At 40.1% G+C, this 24,130-nt stretch overlaps 1 protein-coding gene across 1 annotated transcript in view; it reads left to right on the top strand.

The window, feature by feature from the left end:
- LOC147696851 (disks large homolog 2-like) overlaps positions 1–24,130 on the top strand; it is a 734,055-nt gene that overhangs the window by 617,150 nt on the left and 92,775 nt on the right. Inside the window, exons 7-8 of the mRNA XM_086933917.1 lie at positions 2,824–2,925; positions 20,283–20,455. Of these exons, the coding sequence (XP_086790043.1) occupies positions 2,824–2,925; positions 20,283–20,455 (275 nt within the window). The remainder of the gene's footprint in view (positions 1–2,823; positions 2,926–20,282; positions 20,456–24,130) is intronic.

Genomic DNA, 24,130 nt, shown 5'->3' with positions numbered 1-24,130 from the left:
TGCCATCATCCAGGTGCAAGAATATGGGGGCTTTACCAAAAGCTCTGAAATCACTTCCGGGAGGATTGGTTTCACTTTATTCGCTAGACAGAGCCAGTGCTAAGCCATTGTGGGTTTCTTTGCCTTGGTGGCGAGGTCAGTGAGGGTGGCTCTGCATGAACCTGTGTCACTTATCATGTGGTGAAAGTTGGGGTTTTAATCTGTCTAGGTTCATGCTGTTGACTCAGTTTGAGGCTAATTGTTATTTGTTGTTCTTGGCAAATAGTAGGAATTCTTTCTTGGTGCTTCATGCTTTTGCAGTAGATTTTTTTTTCCTGTCCATTTATTTTTCACATGTAAACATGAAATAGAGCTTCTTGCAAAACTTAAGTTGGATATGGGATATTGTACTTTGCATGACAGAATTAAAGCCACTCATCTGCATGATGAATCCATATTTGCTAAAGGTGGAGGAGGCCAAAACGCCTAACTAGATGTTCTGTTACACAATAATCGAGTCTGCTTTTAGACGAAAACACGTTTTGCATTTGATCCCTGAGCGAAGGTTGCAGGTGATACAATGGCAATTGCAAGTTATCCATCAATTACGGTGTTCAAACACATCCTGTTGTGGGAGAGCAAACCTTGTCTTGTACTTTAAGAAAGGAAAGTTCAACAGGCTTTATTGAGATTTATCTAAACATTTGCGTTTTGATTTTGATTTGCAGGCAACATGTTGTCTTCTGTGCACATTACATTAGATTAGGGGATACATTTTGGAATCAAAACCATGCGCTGGGGCTTTGTAGAAGATGCAATAGTTCATACTTCATATTTCACTCTTCCCCTCTTCAAAATCATAAGTTCTTTTTTTTAAAGGCATTAGGTGTTAGAGGAAATACTTCATCTACTAGCTATAGAACTGTTGCAGGCCTTATGTGATAGCCACCTGAACCCTTGGTCATATTTTATTGCAGCAATGGATGTGGACCTCGTCCAATAGTTTTGAAATTTCAGTTGCTGTGATAGAATTACAGATTCTAATCAGTGCTATAGGTTGCACATGGGTGAAAGCCATGCTCAGTGGAGCTTGGTCACCCATAGAGAGTTAGACGTAAGCCAGATGTCTGGTTATGAGGCCCATTCCCACTGCACAAGGTCAGTACACCTAACTTACTATACTTTGTGTGACCAAGATGTAGGAAGATAGTCAAAACGATTAGGATATGTTTGAAGTTCACACCAGATAAAGATAGAGCTTAAGTGATTTTCTAGCAGACATTAGAGTTTAAGAGAGTGCATATCATCTAATCATTAAACGTGCCTTGCATATTTCATCTGCTAAGCCATGGGCAGGGCTTCCTAGCGCCTCTGAGAGCTAGAAAAGTCTGCACCTAGTGTGACCACAGCCAGCATAAAGGGAACAGTCTACCAGCTGTGGCTGAAAGTTATGTCTACTTGGTTTCCAGAGTCTTTGAATCAGTGGAAGATGTTCTTGAAGTCAACTGGCTGAGCTAATCACGGAATCTGGATGATCGATGTGTGCAAACTTAATAAAATATATTCACCCTCAGCTGTAGAGCATTGTATGTATAGCAACAATATTTAGTAATAGTTCTACAGGCGGTGTGAGAAAATAAAAACTCTACAACTTTGCATTAAAAAAAGTATTTCTAAAGTAGCATTTATCCAAGAACCATTTTGCGAAATAGTGTCAATAAGAGTAATGTCTTCAATTATATATAATTAATAGTGTCATATTTGAGTTATCAGTTATGTCATCTATTATGCTATTTGAAATGTAATTGGTGGTACCTTGTATGAGGCCACGATGAGTGCTGCGTGGTAGGGTATTAGTTATGGTTTTACAGATAACCAAGATTGGCGACCCTTAGGGGGCTTTGTTTTGAAACCTTGATTTCACTACCGACGGTAGTCTTTTGAGAGTGAATATCTAGCTTTTTTTAAACATACATTGATGACTTATGAGCAGCCAAACCATAACTTACTTTAAAAAGAGTTTTTGTGTGAATACATCTACAGATATATAAAGTCCATCTGCTCCCTCACAAACTTAACTGACCTTCAATTAAGGTTTTTTAGTGAATTCAAGTATCTCATTATAAATCTAAATTTGTATATAGACGAATTGATATATATATTTTTATATATATATATATATATATATATGTATATATATATATATATATATATATACACACACACACACACACACACACACACATATATATATATATATATATATATATATATATATATATATATATATATATATATATATATATATATATATATATATATATACCTTTTGCAAGTTTGTGCTCTTGATAGATGACAAATGCTTTGGTCGATATGTAAGTGTTACGAGTCTGGCGTCCCAATAGGTTCCAACAGTTCCCTGCTGATAACAAAAATATGAAGTGCAATAGTGAAACTTGAACGTAAGTATTCAATATCATTAAAACAGCTTATTAGTTCTATAGCAATGGGCGGCCCTTTCAAAAACAAAATCCCAGGACATGTCTTTAAAGAACTTTCGTACAACAAATGTGTTTAGAAATCAGAAGCCGATTTTGGATTCTGTTCAGTGTGTCTATGTATTATTGAACAATTGGCTAATTTACCTTTCGCAGGACACATTTTTTTATGATAAGTGCAATGTTTCTACCACTGAGGTGAATATTTTTCAGCAACCCAAGCATTAACAATTTGTGTAAATGTTTCACTAAACATTTTTATTTGTGATCCTTTGCTAGAATCCAGCATGATGTGAAACTGCTTTTAATCTCACTCTTTTTCTACCCTATGCTTTCTATCTTCCAGTCAGTTACACAAGACCTGTTATCATTCTGGGCCCAATGAAAGATCGAATCAACGATGATTTGATATCAGAATTCCCTGATAAGTTTGGATCATGTGTACCACGTAAGTACTGCTTCCTTTTTACACATACAGAGCTTCCATGTGAAAGAATGCGATTAGTTACACTGTTACATTGGGCCATCATGGACATTACCAGCATATTTCCATGAAATGGCTGCCAGGACCACACTGATAACAAATATCCATATCCGTAAAGAGAAGTGCACCTTCCCACTGGTTTGTTTGACAAAGCGGAAAAATGCCCTTCATAAATAATAGGAAATGACAACTGCAGTGCACTGTCAGGAACACAACAAAGCCTCAACATCTGGACATCGAATATTTTCTTTAAATATTACAGATGGGAGAAAAACACTGATCTAAAGGCAAATTAAAAACAAGTGTACCCTTTGACCATTTGATGATGAAAGACCCAACACTGATTAACCCCTTCGACGCTGATGACGAACTGGGCTCGTCATGGCGTAGCCTCCTCGCACGCTGATGACGAGCCCAGCTCGTCACGCAAAGTGCGATTTAGGAAAACTCAGCGCAGGAGCGGAATTCCGCTAGCGCGCATGGAGTTAAGCTAGTGCAAATTGGGAGGACAGAGGTGGAAAAGTGCATTTCCTGTGAAAAAGTAGGTACTGGAGTCTAGAGTTAAAGTCTTGTGACATAATGAATATGTCATCTTGGTATATGATCAGGCAAACTCCTCTTTCCCTGAGGTAGCTGACTGAAAACACCATGGTACAGAGGACAATCCACAGGGTAGGCAAAGAAATTGATAAAGAACGCCATTCCAGTCAAAGCGAAGATACTTCTGGCTGTCATCGTATATGGGTACAGTGTAATAGGCATCTCTGAGGTCTAATTTTACTATACTACACAAGAAATGTCCACGGGTCTAGAAAAAACGAATCTACCTCAAAGGAACAATAATCCAAAAAACCTAAAAGATCTATGTGTGTGTAGACAAAAAAGTTTCCTTAGGAATAAGGATACCCTTCAGTCACCGCTCGATACCACCCTAGTCATCATATGGGCCTCCTCTTCGCATTTCGATCATGAAGCATAAATGATGAACACAAGGACTTTATGGTAATGTCCCACATCAAATTATGAGTCACAGGATAGCCCTCTAGATGTCAGCTGGTAGTGATGTGTGAAGGGTGAAAAAATTGCAGTGCATGAATTATGTATCAAAAAAGTAACTTAAGATGGGGTAAATGAGAGAAGCATTGTGTTTATTATTATCACTCGAATGCCCAAGGGTAAAAACAGTGCAAAATAAGGCAGTTTTACCAAATACCTGCCAGAATGGTTACTAGGTCGACATGTTTCGGTAATATATAAGGACACTTCTATCCTCTGCCTTCCTCAGGACCTTTAAATATAATTGCTACTGGAATGTGCAACATGAACATATAAAAGTGTAAAATAGGCAGAAAATAACCGTTTCACCTGGAATCCTAGGTGTCTAGTGAAATCCTTCTGCATATGGGCTGTTTGACCACTGTAATAGATACATAGTTGTCATTATTCAGGTTTAATGGTTACATATCAAAAAGGTAAAAACAAACATCAGGTGTCTGCAAATGTCGACATCCCGGTATGGCTTAGTTCCCATCTATACAAGTGTTTCATAGGTGATAACATCAAGTACATCATGTATTGTTATATTCATTGATGTGTTGCTACTCCAGCTTACCTATTTAGCAGGAAGATAAATCCCCACCTCACATGGCTGCGGCTCAGGGAGAAGAAGCACGCTCTATAAAAATCAGACAAAACAAACATAGAACAAAGTTGAATGCCCGGTTTCCTCTGATATGTCTGTACACGTCCAAATACACACTCCTTGCCATTGGTTGCTGACATTATTATCATTCACTGATGGTCTAATTTATGGCATAAACCATCATGAATACTGCGATTTCAAACTTACTGCTGTATTTCATTCTGAAAATGTATATCAGAACATAGTGTCGACCTGCATAGTTCTAGAGCCACTGTATTCCTATGACACTATATTATCAAAGAATCAAAACAGTGCCAGATCCCTTTTATGGCAACACAAGGACAGCGCTTTACTCGCCCGTCCCGATACTGAGGGCAGATTCATTACCCTCCCACCGCCGATCACGCTGGGATCAGCGTAGACCGACTATCGCACCATGTTTTCTCTGGATAACTTGTTAACTTCCGATGTATTCCTCTCCCGCCGCCGATCACGCTGAGCTGAGCGTAGACCTCCTATCGGACCACGTTGGTTCCGGATAACTTGTTAACCTTAGTTTATCCTTCCCTTCCCACCCAAGCTGATTACGCTGGTTCCAGCGCTCACCTATCCACGGACTATGTAAATGTGTGTGTCTTGTAAAGCGCACTGCTACCCGGAGGTGTCCTGGCGCTATAGACCGCTGGGGAACCCGTCCTGGCTTTCCCTGTGAGATGTTCCCTCCTGGGTATCTCCAAGGTGAAACCAGGCATCCCCGGCGTTTGTGGGGGGCCGTTGTGGAGATGAGGCAAGCTAATGCCCAGAGTTGCAGAGTGTGATCCCTGATTAGAGTAGGCACCGAGGCGAGAATTATCGAGTCCGCTGACCCTGGTCCACGACCCTGCTGCGTCGGGAATTGAACCCTGGTCCCGGGCTGTCCTCTGCTTCCGGGTCTGCCGTCTCTAACCAGTGAGCCACACCACTCCACCGTGATTCAGGTTGACCCTCAAACTCTACTCGTACTTTGCTGAATCAGAAGTACCTATCCTTTGAGCCCGCAATTTGCTGCTCCACGGGACGTTCATCTTGGCACCAGCCCAGACCCTCCATTTACGATTTGTCCTGCCACACTTCGCTACCAACCTATGGCTTAACGCACTGCCTCCAGCCCCCCCTTTTGTCCTGATGATGATCCCAATTCTAACGGATCGAAACGCCGTCGACTCTCCAGCGAGATTCTAGGCGCCTTTCGCACAGTGGTTTCCGCTATAATATGGAAAATGAATAACATTCTTCTGGAACTATTTTGAAACCACTCTGTTGTTTTTACTCACTGTACATAATTGTTCACTATACACCTTGCGCCGTCCACGCTGCTTTCACTGTCACTTGTGTCGCCGTAGTGTCACTCACCTTTGCACTCGTGCACCTTGTACAACCTTGGGCTGCCACGTATTATTTAATAATTGCAGTGTTGATATTAACTGTTAATTACGATTGCCCATACTTGTTTGAATGTTTATAAAAATGATGCCTTGAGCACATAGATGAATCAAATTGAGGCTCCTTTTTCTGTCTGGATAATACTGTATAGATATCCTTAATAATTGTCTGCAAATAAATACCGGTTGGGATATTGTTCCTTGTATATAAGATCACTTTTATGGACACACTACGCTCTTAGTTTTTTGAGACAGTGAGCCAGTTCTTGTGGAAAAGACTACAACTATTCCATCATATCATATATTGGCCAAACATCTCAATAGGGAGGTGCAACACACGACGCATTTGTGTCCTCCTTTATCATAATGCGTCACATACATCGTAATCAACAAATGTTCTATACTGTTATGGCCCCATAGTCTGTAAACTAGCATAACGCTAAATGTCACCACTCCAGCGCCATTGTATAGGGCAATTCAATATGTAGCAATCGAGTTGTTTTACAAGAAGCCGCCAAGCCAGTGTTGACGGCAATCAGCTCTTTGGTATGTAAGGTAGCGCTTAAAGTGGAGCCATAGGCATACCATCATCCTGCTAGTCTAAGAGACCCCAATCTGCTGAAAAATATTCTGAGACAGTGCAAAATGCGTGCAAAATGCCCCGCCATTCTCTCCCTCTCATCTCTCCGTCGGTACTCCCGACGGTCTTCCAAGCCGTCTCGGGGAGGTAATCGGCAGCGTCCCTCCGCTATCTTTATCTCGGCATTCCCGGCTTGTATGGTACGAGACACATGATCCGATCATGTGATCTCCTCCCGCGGGTTAAGGAACTAATTTTACTAGCCAAACCTTGCTCGCAAAATGTCCCAGAAGAGATGGATACCTTCCATCTTGAAGTGTCCATTGTTTAGGAATTTGTTCAGTTCCTTCAAGTTTATGACTGGTCGCCATCTCTTGTCGTTCTTTTTTACCAGGAAAATTGTGCTTATAAATCCCTTTAGTTTTTTCTGACCTGTAACTTGGGTTTACGCTCCTTTCTCTATCATTTGGGTCACCTTAATGTCTATGAAGGTCATCTTTTCTTGATCTGACACAAATTCTTTGGGTTTTGTCAGTTGGACTGGATATTCCCAAAAATCTATTTTGAAACCTCAAATCGTTACCAAAATCCAAGGTTCCTGTGGTATTCATTTCCAATTCTGAATAAACAGTTATAGTCTTCCCCCTACCTTTATGGTTGAAGAAGTATTGCTCATCTTGATATCCTTGGTTTGAGGATCTGGGTGTTCCCCAGGGTCTCTCGAGGTTCTTTCTCTTTGTGGGTAGAAGTTTGAGTATTGGCTGTAGCCCCTGCCATCGTTAGAAAACCCTTGTTGTTTGTGTGGGTAAATTGGGACCTGATTGACCCCCGGATGACAGCCAGTCCTCTCCTGTCAGCCTGTCCAGAAAGGAGGCGTGAGCCAAAGACTCAGCACCTGTTAGTTTGCGCTTTGCTGAAAGCCGTGAATGTAGAGACATATTTCCCTCGAGACTTTACAAAAATATCTCTTACAGGGATGTGGAATTCCTATAGTCCGACTGCCAGGACATATTGTATGGGGTCAAGGGCGACAAGTTTTAATTTGCATTTTGTCCTTGGGACAAGCATGCCCAACCCCCTGCAGCACAAACCCTTTGGCTGCCAGTTTGCAGTACCACATTAAGTATCAGGGAAGGGCAATGCCTGCAGTTAAGTTAATATTTGTGTGCATATGTTAATTCTGTTCAAACTTGTATTTATGGTTCATTAATTGAGAGCCTTTATTATTAGGCTGAGCGCTCTCAGTAAAAGTAAGTTCTGACTGCACTACTGACAGTGGTTCCAGTATAAAAATGTGGACACATGGTTTCAAAGTTTTAGCAATATGAGGCTATGCATAATGCTCCCAGAATGGTCTCTGATTACACGCAAATATTTGAAGAAGCTTGAAAGCAAGATTAATGATTCTTTGCTTTTAATATAAAATGTTCCTAAAAAACGAAAGTAGAAAACATTTTTTTGCCTAAACTACTGTAAAATTTCAGGTACCATTTATTTGCAGCATCATTTAGTCAAATGTGTCAATGTATGATAGTATTTCCCCAAAATATTCATATTAGAAAATCAGTGTAACCTGTTTCAATAAGATTTGGGGAAACTTAAAAATAAACAAGCATTGGCAATCCAGTAGGTCTGAAATGGTGGTCAACTTTTTAGTTTTGGCAATGCTTGACTTGTTTTGGCATGGTTTTTGTAAAACCTTATTGATGTGAGAGCTGCCGGACCCTCACCAATATAACAACCATTGGCAAAAGCAAAAATTGTTTTTGGTTTCAAAAAAGCACACACTGCCACATTAGTTACTGGCACTGAACAAAACTACTTTGTGTGCTGATATGCTCCTTGTCAAAGAGCAGAATGCTGTCACTCACCATGAAGCCATACGATACAGAGAGAGAATTTTAATAAACACAAAAGTTCATGGTTAACGCCAGACCAAATTTGGGGCCCTATTATTAAAGAAAGTCTAAAAAGTGCACCCTTGATTTATGTCCTTGCATTAAGGGCAGCTATATGTCTTATGTGAATTCACAAGAATTTACAGTAGTAGGGGAAGAAATAGTACTCCTAGAAAATATTTGTGAACCGCATTTTAGCATGAGCAAATATGCATGTGTAGATTTGCTCATGCGAAAACCTGAGTGTTTGCAAGTCTATTTTCCCTCCAACCACTTTTTTCCCAACTCTGGAAGAAGGTTTACATCTGCCATTGTCAGGAGTAAATTTCCAACATTTCTCAGTATTGGAAAAGATTAGAGAAGAGCTGTTGAAAACCCTTAAAACATGCAAGTTGGTAGGTTTGCACAGACTCAAAAGGACATTCCAACCCTGGAACTATTGTTTACCACTACCTTCAGTCGCAGTATGTAGATCTGTGAAAATGTAGCAGCATAAAGGGATTGCTAGTATTCAAACACTACTATGGTATGAGCCCTGGCATAATCAGAGAGGCTATATAAGAGCTCTTATATAATGAGATTGCTGCCATAATTTGTCGCTGCAGAACATGGCGCCAAAGGGTCAAGTGGATTTTGTTACAGGACAGGTAGATTTATGAAGCAACTTGCCCCATGGACAAGTAGATATTTTAATAAATTCCACACCCCTGGACTCTTAAAAGGAGACCCTTGTGGTCACCCTTATCTTCTCTAGATTGAAGGTCAGCTAATTTAGGGTTCATCCTCATTAGGATTGCTTTTCATCTTTCGATAATCAGGTTGGCATTGGCATTTCCCAACATGCATGCAGCCTGCTGGGCACAGCCCCTTAGAAGTTCAATGTTTACAGGGCCGTTTTTTCCTCTGGCCTCTTAACGCCATGTCTAAGATGCATGTAAGTGGACCTAGTATGTCCAAGAGTTTATCTTGACATTCATTTAGTCATTTTTCGATACCTTTTCTAGGATCTTTTCTGAACTTAAACAAGACGGTTATCAGTTCAGGGTCCAAATTAGGTGTGTTACACACCTTGTCTCCAGTGGAGGGTCTTGGGCACTCATTTCTCAGAAGGTTATGGGTTTCTCTATCAAGAGGTTTCCTAACCCAGTGAGTTAGGTACTTGGTAGCGTGGTCCATTGGCCTCATTCCACGCTGGGTGATTGCCTAATTGTAGTGGGGTTAAACATCTCATCCTCAAAGGGGTCCTTAATCTCTTGCGAGGTAGAGGGTTGTTTAGCATCCTCTTCTAGGTCCTCTAGGGTATCATATTTGTCTTGTGGGTCGAATATGAACTCATCCATGTACATCTCATCATAGAATATATTTTATGACGAGGAGTTCAAACTATTTCGAGAATCTCTTGTGCCAAGAAGGTCACTCTTTCCCATCATGCAGCTACGGGCAGCTCTTCTATGTGCCCTGTTCAGGTGGCCAGTTTCTCTTGTGCTGCTAAGAGCACCAATGTCTATTGTAGTGCGGGACTACCATCTGAGAGGGAAAAATAATTCTCCTCTACCAGAGATCCCCTCTTCCTCTTCCTCTTGGTCAGTGCGGCGTCCGTGGCGTCTCTTACAGAGGTTCTAAGTTCCTCTTCTAAGAATTTTTTTATAGTTTCCCCCATGAGTTTGGGAGCTGTCTGGGGCTGGGTCTTGCTACTTTCCAACCCCCCTTTTTTGTTAACTATCAAGTAATTGTTATTCCTATTTTCTGATTGAATATATTATTTTAGTAGTCAGGCTACTCACGATTCTTTTTTATTTAAGTGTAGGCCTGACCTTGTCTGAGTTGTTTTCCTTCTGCTATTAGGTGGCATTAAAAGACCATAAAATCGTTTTTTGAGTGAAAAAAAAGTCTTGCCTGAGCCTCCGGTAATTTCTGGGATCAGTGCAGCCATTGCGGCTCGAGGAAGGAGCTGTTTTCAAGGTTACACAGCCTTGGTAGGATAGAGGGCGTCAACATAAAGGAACGATGGTCTCTGTCCTTCCTTTGTTGACGCTTGGATGCGATGATGCAATACAGCAACGCGTGAGGGGATGCAATGTTGTTCTGATAACAGAATCAGGTGCCTCATTGCTAGGAAACCCGGTAAAGGCCCGGTTTCTTTTTTTTAAGATTTAACAGGTATAATGTGTTGGGAGGGGCAGGGCGGAGGACGCGGCTACACTTGAGGAAGGTGCCACACCCTCCTTACACATTTATTATTCATGAATAAGCTTCTTTTGGCAATATCGGCATTATCTGCAATATCCTCTCAATTAGAGTCCAGCGTTTCATTCTCCCGCTACTTTCTTAGAGTTTACACATTTTGGGCCAGATGTAGGAGCCCTAATACAGGTCGGAAACGGCCGAATTCGGGCGTTACCGACCGGTATTAGGGTTTCCAGATGTAGGGGGCCTATATTTTACCAATTCTGTAAAGTTACCGAATCGGTAAATTTACAGAATCGGTAAAATACCGAATCGGTATATTTACCGATTTGGAAAAACCACATGTAGGTGGCACTCCTAAGAGTGCCACAGGCCCTGTAAAATCGGTATTTTACCACCCAATCCTATTGGGTGGTAAAATACCGAATTCAGGTGTGCATGCACATCTGTGCATGCACACCTGTGCAATGTGACACACAGACATGCCCTTAGGGCATGTCTGTGTGCCACATGGCACACAAGTCTGGAATTGGGGTGCTAGAGGGTGTCAAAGTGACACCCCCTGCACCCTTGCAGGATTCGGTATTTACCGATTCTGTAAATACCGAATCTGTATTTCCCATTGATTCCTATGGGCTTCAAGGCCCATAGGAATCAATGGGAAATACAGATTCGGTATTTACAGAATCGGTAAATACCGACTCTTACAGATTCGGTAATGTTTTACCTACATCTGCCTCCTTCCAATTTGCCGACTCTTAAATACCGAATCGGTATGAGTCGGTATTTAAGAGTCAGTAAATCGGATTTACCTAAATCTGGCCCTTTATATCGATTGTTTATCCTTTCTAGGATGATAATAAGTTGCCTAAGTTGCCAATCACCTTGCCCAACTGTAAATTGGATTGGCGAACAATTTCTTATTTCGATAATGAGAAAAGGTTGATTTATCAATATGACAATCTATTTTTGTATCAATATAAACTGAAGGAAATTAGTGCACCCTTATTTGAAAAAGAGTAACATGGTAATGCTGTTCAAAATATTGTTAGATTGGTAAAGGTTATAAAGGAAGGAAGAATATACTTATGTTGATCAGGAGCAGCAAATAAAAGAGAAGCATGTCTTAGTGCACTGGATACTTATATTCCCTCACGAACATTTCAATGTTTTATAATGTATTTATATTCTTTAAAGGGCTGCATGTTGGAGTGGCAATAAAAGGTTATTGCATAAAGGTAGCCTCTGGTCTTGTAATGAAATCTGATAGATTTTGAAGGTCGGGGGCTTTTTTTACGGTATTAGTGTATAGTTGGTGTATTAAACACAATAACGGTACACATTTTCTCTGAGAACTGCCTTATTGATCAAGCCAAGCTAAAAAAGATGGAACAAAACAGACCATAGCCTGGCAGATGGATTCCTAGAGTCGATGAATATTTTTACGACTAAGGCAGTGTGAAAGACACTTATGGTAATATATGCAAGCATAAGCCTAAGGAAAGATTTAAAAATAAAAGCTTGCACCAACATGTGAAATACAAATCCTTAACTGGGAACAGCAACATAACTGAAAATGTTTAGAATAAAACATAACGGCAATACTAACCAATGCCGAGTAAACATAATTCACCACAAATGAAATGCACTTTATTTCAGAACCAATAATGTACATATGTACATAATCCTTGGGTTAGTACCCTACACAGATAAATAAAAATATAACAAAAATAAAGATAGGTTTCACAAACTGTAATACCAAATGTTGAAGGACTTAATCAATGCTCTGTAAAGTGAATTGTTGGTAAAGTAACCAGGAAATGCAAATTAAAAGAATGACCTGTTTCAAAATGGATGTTTCTGTGACCGAATTTACCTGTCGTTGTCCTGTAGTTTTGGGGCATTCCTTAAACATTGATAGGTGCACGCCTGCATTCAGTAGAGCCAGCGTGGTTGTAAGCTCATACATCTAGCTGGCACTTTCAAAGTAATTACTGTATGTTCTGTTATGTTAAAATGTTTCTAAAGCGTTCGAATACCCATGGGTGTCTTGCGATAGTTGGGAATAGCAGTGAAGGTGAGATCAGAGGAAGACTAACGGTTACAAACCCAGGTATTTGTTAGTGTCCTAAAGCTCAGTAATGTGGGGGCTGCTTTAATATTTATAGGCAGACTGTTCCAGAGAGCCGGGGCTTCAGAGGAAAAACAACTGCCTCCCCATTTGAGTTTCTTAAAACTGGGACGTGAGACCATCATGGAGTTTTTTGATCGCAGGTCTCTATTGGGTATGTACCAAGAAAGGGACTGTTTAAGGAAACTAGGACCTAGATCATGCATGGCTTTATAGGTGAAGCATAATGCCTTGAATGTAATACACTTCTTTACTGAAAGCCAGTGAAGCTCTTTAATGGAGGCTGAAACCGGATGGAACTTGGGAAGATTAAAGATAAGCCTAACCGCTGCATTTTGCACACTTTGGAGTTTCTTCAAATATTGTTTTTGAAGTTTAACAAAAGGTCTGTTGCAGTAATCCAATTTAATAAGTATTAATAAGGAAATTACTGTTTTTCTGGAATTTAGAGGAATAAAAGGAAGAATCTTCCTGATGATTCTCAAAGTGTTGAAGCTGGACGAGACAACTGTGCTAATATGCTTATTAAAGTTCAGTTTGTCATCAACTGTTATGCCTAAATATTTTGCTTTTTGGACTGGGATTGGGAGAGTTCCAAACTCTGCTGCCCAGCATGCTGGGCTCCAAAACTGAGGTTTATTACCAAGGAGTATCACCTCTGTTTTCTCTGAGTTTAATTTGAGGCAATGCATTCCCATCCAGTCACTGACAGCTCGCATACAGTTATAAAAATGGAGAGATAGTGACTTATGTATTGTGGTAGGCCGATACCATGATTTGAGTATCATCTGCATAAGATGTTGGGGGAAATCCAAAAGATCTAATTAGGGAGGCCAACTTGGAAACATAAATATTGAAGAGTAGAGGGCTTAGAGAAGATCCCTGAGGGATCCCGCATGGAAGAGAGAAGGAGTTTGATGAAAAAGTTTCCAACATAACCAAATGGCTTCTGTCTGTTAGAAAGGATTGGAGTAGGGCAAGGGTTTTATCAGCAAATACCCAATTTTTTGAGGCTGCCGACAACGGTGACATGATAGACTGTGTCGAAGGCCGCCATCAGGTCAAGGAGAATAAGTGCTGCAAAGTCTCCTTTGTCCAAGATAGTTCTTAATTCATCTGTGGTTTTTATTAATGCCGTCTCAGTACTATGTGCGGCCCTAAAGCCGAACTGAGAAGGATTCAACAGATGGTTTTCCTGAATGAATTGTATAAGTTGTGTGCTGATCAGTTTTTCCACTATTTTGGCTGGGAATGGTAGCCTAGAGATAGGACGGTAGTTGGCTGGATTATCAGGATCTAGGTTGGACTTCTTAAGAAGGGGCAGAATAGAGGCCTTTTTCCACTGATCGGGAAAGGTAACGGTGCTAAACATCCTATTGAAGATGTTAACTAGAAATGAAGCGATTGGAACCAGAATCTGTGTTAATATGGAGGGGGGACAAGGATCAAAAGGTGATCCTCACTTTGTAGAATTAAATAAATTAAGAACATCTGAGGTAGAGGTAGAAGAATATTGGGTGAATTTGGATGGAGAACTTAAACTAATTGGCACTTGGGCTGTCGTGGGACTGATGCTAAGGTTGATGTCACTGGAGGCAGAAAACTGGTTATAGATTTGTGCAACTTTGTTGCGAAAATGAGAAGCTATTTCCTCACAGAAGGATTTGCTAATATTGCAACCTTTAGTGTCAGGGACTTTAGTACGTTTGTTTATGACCTGAAAGAGTTCTCTGCTACACACAATGGGGGAGTGATTTGTTTATGGAGTTCAGAGGCTGGAATCATTAAAATGAATTTCAAACAGACAAATGCCTCAAAAAACATGAAATAGATTTTTCTTTTTACCGCAGAAGTCCTTTTAATTAACTCTGGGGTTGCTATCCTTAATTTCTTTTTCGTAGACTTTGTAGACTTTGTAGACTCTAATTTATGGTTTCTGAGGCATTTGTTTGTTTGAAATTCTGAAAAGAGCTCTCTGGCAGAGTTCTTGGATTCTTCTATTTGCCTTGTAAAAAAGGACAACTTTTCCTTAATGGTGGCTGCTTTACAGTTGGCTAGGGACTGATTATATATTAGTTTGTCACAAGGGTTATAGTTTAATCTCCATATTCTCTCCAGTTTTCTACATTTCTGTTTTTGGAGACGAAGAGCATCTGTGTACCTAGGTGTGGATTGTTTAAGTTTGTATTTACTACCGCATTTATTTGTAACAGCTTTTGAGATGGCCGAGTTGAGCCAATCGGTATTGACAGTTGTGGCCTGATTTGAGTCGAGCAGCTGGGGAAATGTTGCCTGGGACAGATGTTGTTCCAGAATATCGAAATTAGTTTTAGACCAGAGATGGAATGGCAAGTTGTTGGAATCTAAATTCCTGTCTGAGTAGAGAGGGAGACAGACAGTTAAAATAGAACTGCTTTATGGTCGGACCATGTAAGTGGAAGAGACTCTTTGACAGATGAAATTAAATGGTTGTTGGAGAAAATCGCATCCAAAATGTGACCACAATTATGAGTAGAATGATATATCAATTGTGGGAGGTTGAAAGCATTCATAATGTCCAGGATAGTGTCCGTGTCTTTATCCTCTATGCGGTCTAAGCGGAAATTGAAATCCCCAAGTACCGTATAATCGCTTTTACACGCCCAACCTCAACCAGTCTATAGATTGTCTGGAGATTGTCTGTCATTTATCGTCCCCCTGGGGGACGATAAATGAGCAGGCCTTAAAAATAAAAGAGTAGCTTTTAGTCAATTTGAGGCTAAAGTATAAAGATTTGCATTCTGAGTTAGGCGTGTGGTCAGTTTTACAATTGAAATTACTTTATGTAGATTATCCCCAAACCGCCACCTCTTTTTCCAACTTTGTCAGATCTTGACATTGAGAAGCCTTGTGGGGTTGCTATTAACAGGTTTGTATGAAATGCTTCCAGATTTTTAGTGTGTTGGCAAGTAGTGTATCTACTGCTTTAGTATGTGGTGTGTGCTACATATTGTGTCACAACTTGTCTTCCTCAACTTATGATTGTGAGACACTTTGAGGAGCAGCATGTGGGTTCTATTAAAGGTGGTCAAAGGTAAATGGCTGACAAGAATGATGTAACATGGCTCTATCAGCTTCTTACTTACACCTCTTGCTTGTGTGAGACCTGGAGAGGAAGAAAGGCTGCTTGCTCGTTCAAACATGTGGTCTCCACTTGGAATCAACTATTCAAGGAGTTCACCTCATAAAACATACAAGGTCAGCTCAAGGTTATTCGGTGGCGAAGGTCACTTGCAGCAACAGGATATCTACTCAGAGCTGGATTGTTTGGTACAGATGGAAATATTATACTGATGGCCCTCAATGGACGTCATGTGGAATTATTAATGCACGCTATCAACAGCAGTCACTAGGCACATAGGACATGAGTACAACCAAAGATCAGGCAGGAATTACAAAAGCGCTTGCGAAAAGAGCCAAGTTTTAATCCAATCAGGGAGACCTCAGATAGAACTTGCAAAGTTAGAGAGTTCTATAGTTTAGGAGCACAGTAGGAAAAACTATCCTGCTCCTAGGTACTGTAGGTACTTTCAATAATAGCCCAGCATGGAGCAGAGCATTCTGTTTGAGCAATAATTCTGAACGCCCTTTTTGATATAACTAGGCACATCAACACAATAGGCGCCAGGCGTAATACCTTGAAGTGAATTTTTTGTTTGATCGATAACCAATGTAGTTTATGCAGAATAGGCCTAGCATGTGTAATACTCGGGTGCCCTGCAATTAGTTCGGCAGCGAGGTTTTGTACAATCTGCTGCTTATTCATGAGTAGATATGGTACTTCAAGGGTACACTGCATTAGCTGGGTCGTTGTAACTTAGGAACATTTGCATTGATCCATCACCCCCCAAAATACCAAAATACTAAGATCAAGTCAGGATTTTGGCATATCCACAATCTGTATTTAAGAAGCTAAATTATGTATATTGAAGTTTAGTGGATATTATTTTCATTTTGTTGGTCATTCTGGAAACATGTATTGATATTTCTATTCTGTGATTTGACAAGCTCAGCTCTGTTTTCAAAACTTATTGTTCAAGGTGTAAATGTTGAAGAAAATTCAAAAACATGTGAGCGAGGGAAACACCTCACTTGGAATTTTTTTTCCAACTGAAGGGAAAGGAAAATAGCTAAATGTATCTTTGATAGATCACCAGTTTTCCAACTTCACACATACAGATGTTCCACAATGTTAAAAGTTTAAACATGCAGATATAAAAAGCAAATTAAAATCTCTATGCCAATAGAATACATATAAGTGGGTATCACTGAAGGTCAAATGCAATTCGCATATACACAATTATATTTCTTGATTTAAGCAAACCATCGTAAATTCACACACATGAGAGGCTGGTTGGCAACACAACCTAAAATGTATGACTTTTCTAATCACCGTCGATATCATTTTTAATAATCATACCATCTTGCAATCTAAGAGCTGCCAAAAACAGCTACCGGGGCATTTCCAGGGTCACATTTGCCTGTTTGTCTTCCCTGGATAGAATTTTTTAGGTCTCGCCTGAGCCAGCGCATGCGCTGTCTCAAGCGAGACATTTAGTAAGCAGGTTTTGAAAGTGCTGCCCAGAGGCTTTTGACGGCCACCAGCTTGCTGTTATGCGCACAAGCGCGCGACGTGCACAGCTGCCATCTGGCTATCGTCAGCTTTTTTTTCCATTCACTTTCGCGCCGCACGGCTGTGTCACTTTCATGGCCATGAGGCCATTGTTTTTAAAAAAAAAATTTTATTGTGCTTTTAAAATATGTTAGCTTGTGTGTGTGTTAGAGGAAACAAACTGCTCAATTTGTTTCCCTTGTCAGAAGAGAATGGACTAACTAGCAAGCCTCCTATCTCAGCCGTGATAATGATCCCCGAGGGCGGCAGCTGCCAACCGATGGTGTGTATGCCTAACCTTGATAGTTTGTTTTTGTGCGCGACGTTGGGGATCAGGCCAGGCTATTCTAGGGAACAATCCACTCACAGAACAAGGGGGGATTACATTTTTTCAGCTGGGCTTTGTGTCCGGGTAAGCTGTTGACATGGCATGTTGGCTCAGATAAGTGTGCCCTGCCATGCACCGCTCCAGCTGGCACGCGCACACACATACTTCAGCCACGCACCCTCAGTATGAGGAGCAGAGATGCGTGTTTATTGGGCTGGAGGCTCCTGCGTGTTTATAATACACATCAAGATATATTGTTTTCTCATCGCTACAGTGATTTCAGAAGCACACTCTGCCATTTACATGAAACTTTTGCCATTTTTTGAAAGTGATTTTAATAATTCCAAAGTTTAATTCTTGTGTGTTAATCAACTTGATTTTGATTAAAGCCAAGGTTTTGTAAATAGTTCCCATCCTTTTCAAGTTGACGGTTCGCGTTTCTTCCATGACTCTCGGTTTGTCACTGCAAGATATAGTATTTTTTCTGAGTATGACTCGCAGGAGATTCTACAACTATACACTCTCTTTAGTATTAAAGTGTGGGCTTTGAATCCATATAATATGGCATATCCGATACACCACTAAGCTTTTTTTCCGAAATCTAAAGGCTGGTTTGACATATTAGATAAATCCTGTCCATTCCCCTGATGAGAAGGATTGATTTACACCTATCTGTTTTATTATTTCTCAGTGCAGTGAGCCATGTGTACTAATGTATTAAGTTGCTCTCTCTTTAGCATGAAATAAAAGGCAACCCACAGGCAATTGAATTTGTCTTCTCTATGCCTGCTACAGTGAGATTTCCTTCTCCGCATCTTCAAATTTAACTTCCATCCCACTCCGCCAGGTACTGAACTGGAAGCAGTTGAACTCTGCCTCAGACAGGACACTCCTTCACCTCGCAAAAATAGCGATTGTGCTGTTATGTCTAGTTCTGTCTGCATGCTGGCCTTCGACTGAAGTTTATTGTAAACGGTATCCAAAGACAGGGAACAGTTTTGTCCCTAATGGTGTTCTGAATTCCTTATTGAATATAGCTTGAGGAGTGTTAACCTTTGAGCCAGCATTCTTAGGTACCTAACCTACTGACTTGTTTAACAAGCATTTGCAATGCAATTGGTCTCGCATTTACACGAGTTTAGGCTATTGGCATTGTAAATGACAATGCCTTTTATTTAAGTTTTAAAAACAAAAATAAAAGGCATTGTCATTTACAATGCCAATAGCTTAAACTCACGTAAATGTGAGACATGTTATATGTTATATGATGCTGGTAAAGCATGTATCGTTTTGCTAGCCTAAAATTGAAATTAACCTTGAAAAAGCAATCAATATTTTAAAAAACTACTTTTTAATAGCATAATTCAGCTGCAAGAATGCCAGTGTCACACTGTGGTAGGTAAAGACACGAAGAGCCTAGCGAAATAGCACTCCAGGTCATACAACAAACAAAAGGGGACAAAAAAGGTAGCTGTAAGCCAAAGGTTAATTGAAACAAGCATTGACATAGCCAATAGGTCTCGCTTTTGGGACCTTATAAGTATTTAGTTATGCAGCACAATATCCTTGGTGCAACAACATCAACTGTTGCATGGCTAAACACTTATAAGGTACAAGGTTTAGCCATGCAACAGCTGATGTTGTTGCACCAAGGATATTGTGCTGCGAAAGTAAATACTTATAAGGTCCCAAAAGCGGGACCTATTGGCTATGCCAAATGCTTGTTTTTAATGAAATGGAAGAAGTGTGAGCAATGGTAGATTGTTTAATTCTATATTTCTTGCCAACATGACTTACTGTTGGGTGAGTATACATTTTTCATATTTCTGGAGAACATGCAAAATCCGGAGAAGAATCCGGTATCATAAGATAGATCCTCACAGTGGCTCTGATTTCATCGGTAGATCCTCCTCTGGATTTTTCCCGCATTGAGAAATTGTGGGATTTTTTCTCTAACCCCCAACCGAAAATCAGCCCCAGTGAGCACAAGTAGGAGGGGTCCTTGTTGGTTTTATTTAATTCCCTTTTCTGTCAAAACCACTTGGGCTTAGCCTGAAACAAATATTTGCTTGGCATCGAAGCTGGACACCAGGTGGCATATATAATAAAACTGGGACGTCATTTAGACCTTGGCATCAAACCGGACACACAAACTCATACAGCAAACAAATCTTGCATCGAGTTATATTAGACTGTAAATAAAAAGTGCTGAATGAGCACAAACGGTTTTACATCATTTTGTTTGTGCCCATTTTGCCAAAGGTAATCATCAGTTTTGCTACAAGTTACGGGTTGTAAATGTATTGGAAATACTTATTAAGATAGCTAATTGCGCTCACCCTGTTAAACCGCTGAAAGCTAAAACCGAATGCAACAAAATGGCCGCACCTTTGGCAATGCTGCTTCCTTCGCGTGCGTGATTGCGTCTTGTGAGATCTCTGAATCTCACTTACTGTTTTCTTCTTCTCTCTCCTTGCATGAAGATACTACAAGACCAAAGCGTGAATATGAAGTGGATGGAAGAGACTATCACTTTGTCGCCTCCAGGGAACAAATGGAAAAAGATATCCAGGAGCACAAATTTATAGAGGCCGGTCAGTACAACGACAATCTATACGGCACTAGTGTCCAGTCTGTCCGATTTGTAGCAGAAAGAGTAAGTAATTTATCTTTCGTCACAGCTTACTTCGTCATTGCAGCCCTTTGTGTCGTTGTTTTTTTTTTTTTATTTGCAACAAGTAGTCGAACTTCTGAGCACCCATAATATAAAATTAAACAAAACATAAAACACATAATCTATACAGATCGAATAATATATACAAGGCAAGGCAGTTTAAAAATTAATGTAATGTTTCAATACCAGATACGTAGAAAATATGAAGTGCGATGCTCCAAAGGGTTATAAAGTGTTCAGCAGGCATGTTGTTTTGTTTGAAATGACAAGCTCACTTCACACTGGCCATAAAAACCTTCTACAGGCTCCTAGTGAAAGAGTGAGCGGCCTTCAAAACACTCCGCCTAGTACGTAAGACACTCCAGGGCCACTCACCAGGCTATGGTGTAAAACTGTAGCTCGGCTATACCGGCCATTAGAGGCCCAATCCCTTGTTTAACACTGAAGCTGGCCTTTAATGGCTGGTATAACCCGCTACGGTGGGCTTTAAGGTTATATTGTCACATATTTGATTCGGCAAAAGAGACACAAAACAATACACTCCAAAATTATTACACACCCCAAAATGGAGGCGGAATCCAAAACCCTTTTCATTAGGAAAGAAAGCATGAAATATCTTTCCCTACACTACTCTCATGAATGATGGTTCTAGTGGGTTCCCCTATCCTAGTTCTCAAAGGTGTCAGCACATGCAGACTTCTTTAGAAGTACTCACATCAAATGGGTCAAAATAGCTTAGGATATGGAGCTCGCTCTTAAGATGCTCCTTCTCCTCCGAAAATCTAGAAGTCTGCATTTCAGTCCCTACGCACAATACACAAAGGATACATTCAGCCCCCTCCTACATGTATCATGTGACAAATCATTCACTTCTTCAATACACCAGTAGTATTCCATGACTTCTTCAATTAAATTTTCTTTGCTTCTTTTGACCTTGGAGTGTAGATAGGTCAGGCTCAGATGATATCCTCCCTTTTCGCTTCTCAAACTGTTCGAAGACATTCTAGTAATCTCCCTAAAACTAAAATAATGAGGATGCATTCCTTTGACCTACAATGGGATGAAAACATACTATTCTAGCACAAATAAAGATACATTTAATTAATTCTACAGTTGTTGAGGAAAGGAAACTGTAAACACCCGGCAGCTTCAGGCCTAGACTGCAGGCAATTTTAACACACACGATTACATTACTATGAATATAATGTCTCCCTACACAGGTGCATATAGACATACTGATGTCTTCTATTACATGTGAATTCAATATAACATGAACATTACATTGCTTGGTTAACATGTAGAATAAATGCATTTAAAACATAATATTGAGTGATACTAAAATGTATGTAGGTACATTTAACCATGAATATGATGTACCCCTACCATTAGAGTGCTGTATGCGCTCTATCAAGATCTTTAAATACCCTCCTCTTCACCTTGGAATGTAGATAATTGTATCTTCTTCACAACATTCCTTTCAAGCTGTACTGCCAATCCTGCCTGATCAGATGCCTAAGACTGGATTGACCCTCTCATGTTTCTTTCCAAGGCTTTCTCATCATGTTGAGGTCACGCTTCATGGTGGCAACTATCAACAGTCCAACTAATTAGCTCTCCTTCACCTGGTACTTGTAAAGCATCTTATTAAAGGTACCACCCCCCTTCTATATGCCTCCTACTTGATCGTGCTCCAATGGCCACTGCCCAGTGTTTACAAAGAGCACAAATAAAATAAACTCAAAGCAAAACAACGAGGGAAGACATGCTGTAACTGTGTCACTACATCTTATTTTTAATTTGTTTTTTTGCTAACAAAACCAAGTTAGGAAGAAATACTCATTAGCAATGGTAATCTGACTACCTGATAATTAGCATAACTCCCTACCTGTGGCAATTTATGCTAAAACAACAGGTGTATTAATATCCAGCAATATGATTCTTCCTTTTAATTAACCTCAGATGGATAAAACCAAACCCCTCATTAGCTCTTACCGGTAAATGCTGCGGTAATTCCCAACAGAGGTAACCGAATTTCCAAGTGGCATTACCTTATTATGTAGAGGATTTACAATACTATACTGTATGAAATTGGGTTACGCGTTGAGGGAGGTGGAAGCCCCACTCAGGCAACAAACCTTGTCATAGTGACCCACAAAAGTCACTGAATTAACCTGTGCTTAACACTCTATTAGCTCGGTACAAAGCAGTCAGGCTTAACTCAGAGTAGGAGTTCAAAAAAGGGGCGAGCCCTCAGAACTCATGGACCTGGGTCACTATGAAGGTACAGAAAAAGGGATGGTCCGAGTTCAAAAGAAGTATTTATACATTTCTTTTGTATTAATGTGTATTATAAAGGCACCACATTTTATAGTTCATCATCAAAAACGCTTAACGTAATCAGAATAGGGTATGTAGTAGTAGGAAATAAATTGTATTTATTCCACATACAAATTAATTCATTGTACTTCTGAACTGCATACATTTACTTCAAAATAAAATATATTTAATCAGTATAATTATAAAAGCATTGCATTATAGGTGCTCTCAGTGCAAAGAGAAAAGGGAGTGAAAGGTTTGTGAGGGACAAGGTAAAGGTGGTGTGACAATGTTACATCACATTCAAATCATAACGCCTTTACAATTAAGGTAATATCAACGTTCCCATAGTACATCACACATAGGTAAGATTCAATCTTTCTTTTTTTCTATGGTGTGTAGCATTTGAGGCGTAGTCTACGTTTCGACCCCAAAAGGGTAAAAAGGGTTAATTATCCCTCATGTTGGGGTCTTCATCAGGACAGGAGAGAGAGCCTGGAAAACATAGCATTAACTTGCATTAGTGGTCTATGTGGTGGATAAATGCATTAAATGTAGGCTGATTGTAACATTACCTACATATAAAATTGCGGACGGCGATTCTTGCGTCACGTCTGGGGCCTGGTAGTGCTCCTAATCGTATCTGAAATATATGGGGGGAGGTTTTGAGCGGGAATGCTAGACACCTCATTAGCAGGAAAGTAAGACTGTTTAGTTAGCACTTACTTCAAATCGTCATCTTGTTAGTGTGGCGAAGCTCATTTGGAATTCGTCATATATGTGTCTTCATCTTACGCCACACATCATTCTAAAATGGGGCATTAGACAGATCTCAGTCACAAAGAACAGTGATAACGAATTGTTCAAACCGTTTAACGGGGAAGGTTTAAGTACTATGCCTGGGTGGTTAATCAAGAACTAGTCGACAACTTTAGAGATCTATTTAGTTAATAAAGCAATTGTATACATTCATAGCAGAAACACAGCGAGTCCGTTCGTTATCCTGACTCTGTTTGTTGTAATTAATTAAATAAATAGAACCGCCTTATTAATAAAGCAATTGTATACATTCATAGCAGCAACGCAGCGAGTCCGTTCGTTGTCGTGACTCTGTTTGTTGTGATTAATTAAATAAATAGAGCCTGCGGGAATAGTGTTAACTCGTAAATTCTGCTGGTTATATTGGTCTTCTCACAGAGTACTACTATGGAGATCTGTTTGAGTCTCTGCGTTAATAAAGCAATAGTATACATTCTTAACACTAGCATAGCAGTCCGTGCGTTATCCAGTCTCTGCTTATTTTAATTAATACAAGCCTACGGGAATAATATTTATGACCGA

The sequence above is a fragment of the Lissotriton vulgaris genome, chromosome 8 (genome assembly GCF_964263255.1).
Source record: "Lissotriton vulgaris chromosome 8, aLisVul1.2, whole genome shotgun sequence".
Lineage (NCBI taxonomy): Eukaryota > Metazoa > Chordata > Amphibia > Caudata > Salamandridae > Lissotriton > Lissotriton vulgaris.
Note: the sequence above shows the minus strand (reverse complement) of the source record. Positions and strands in the feature narration are given on the sequence as shown.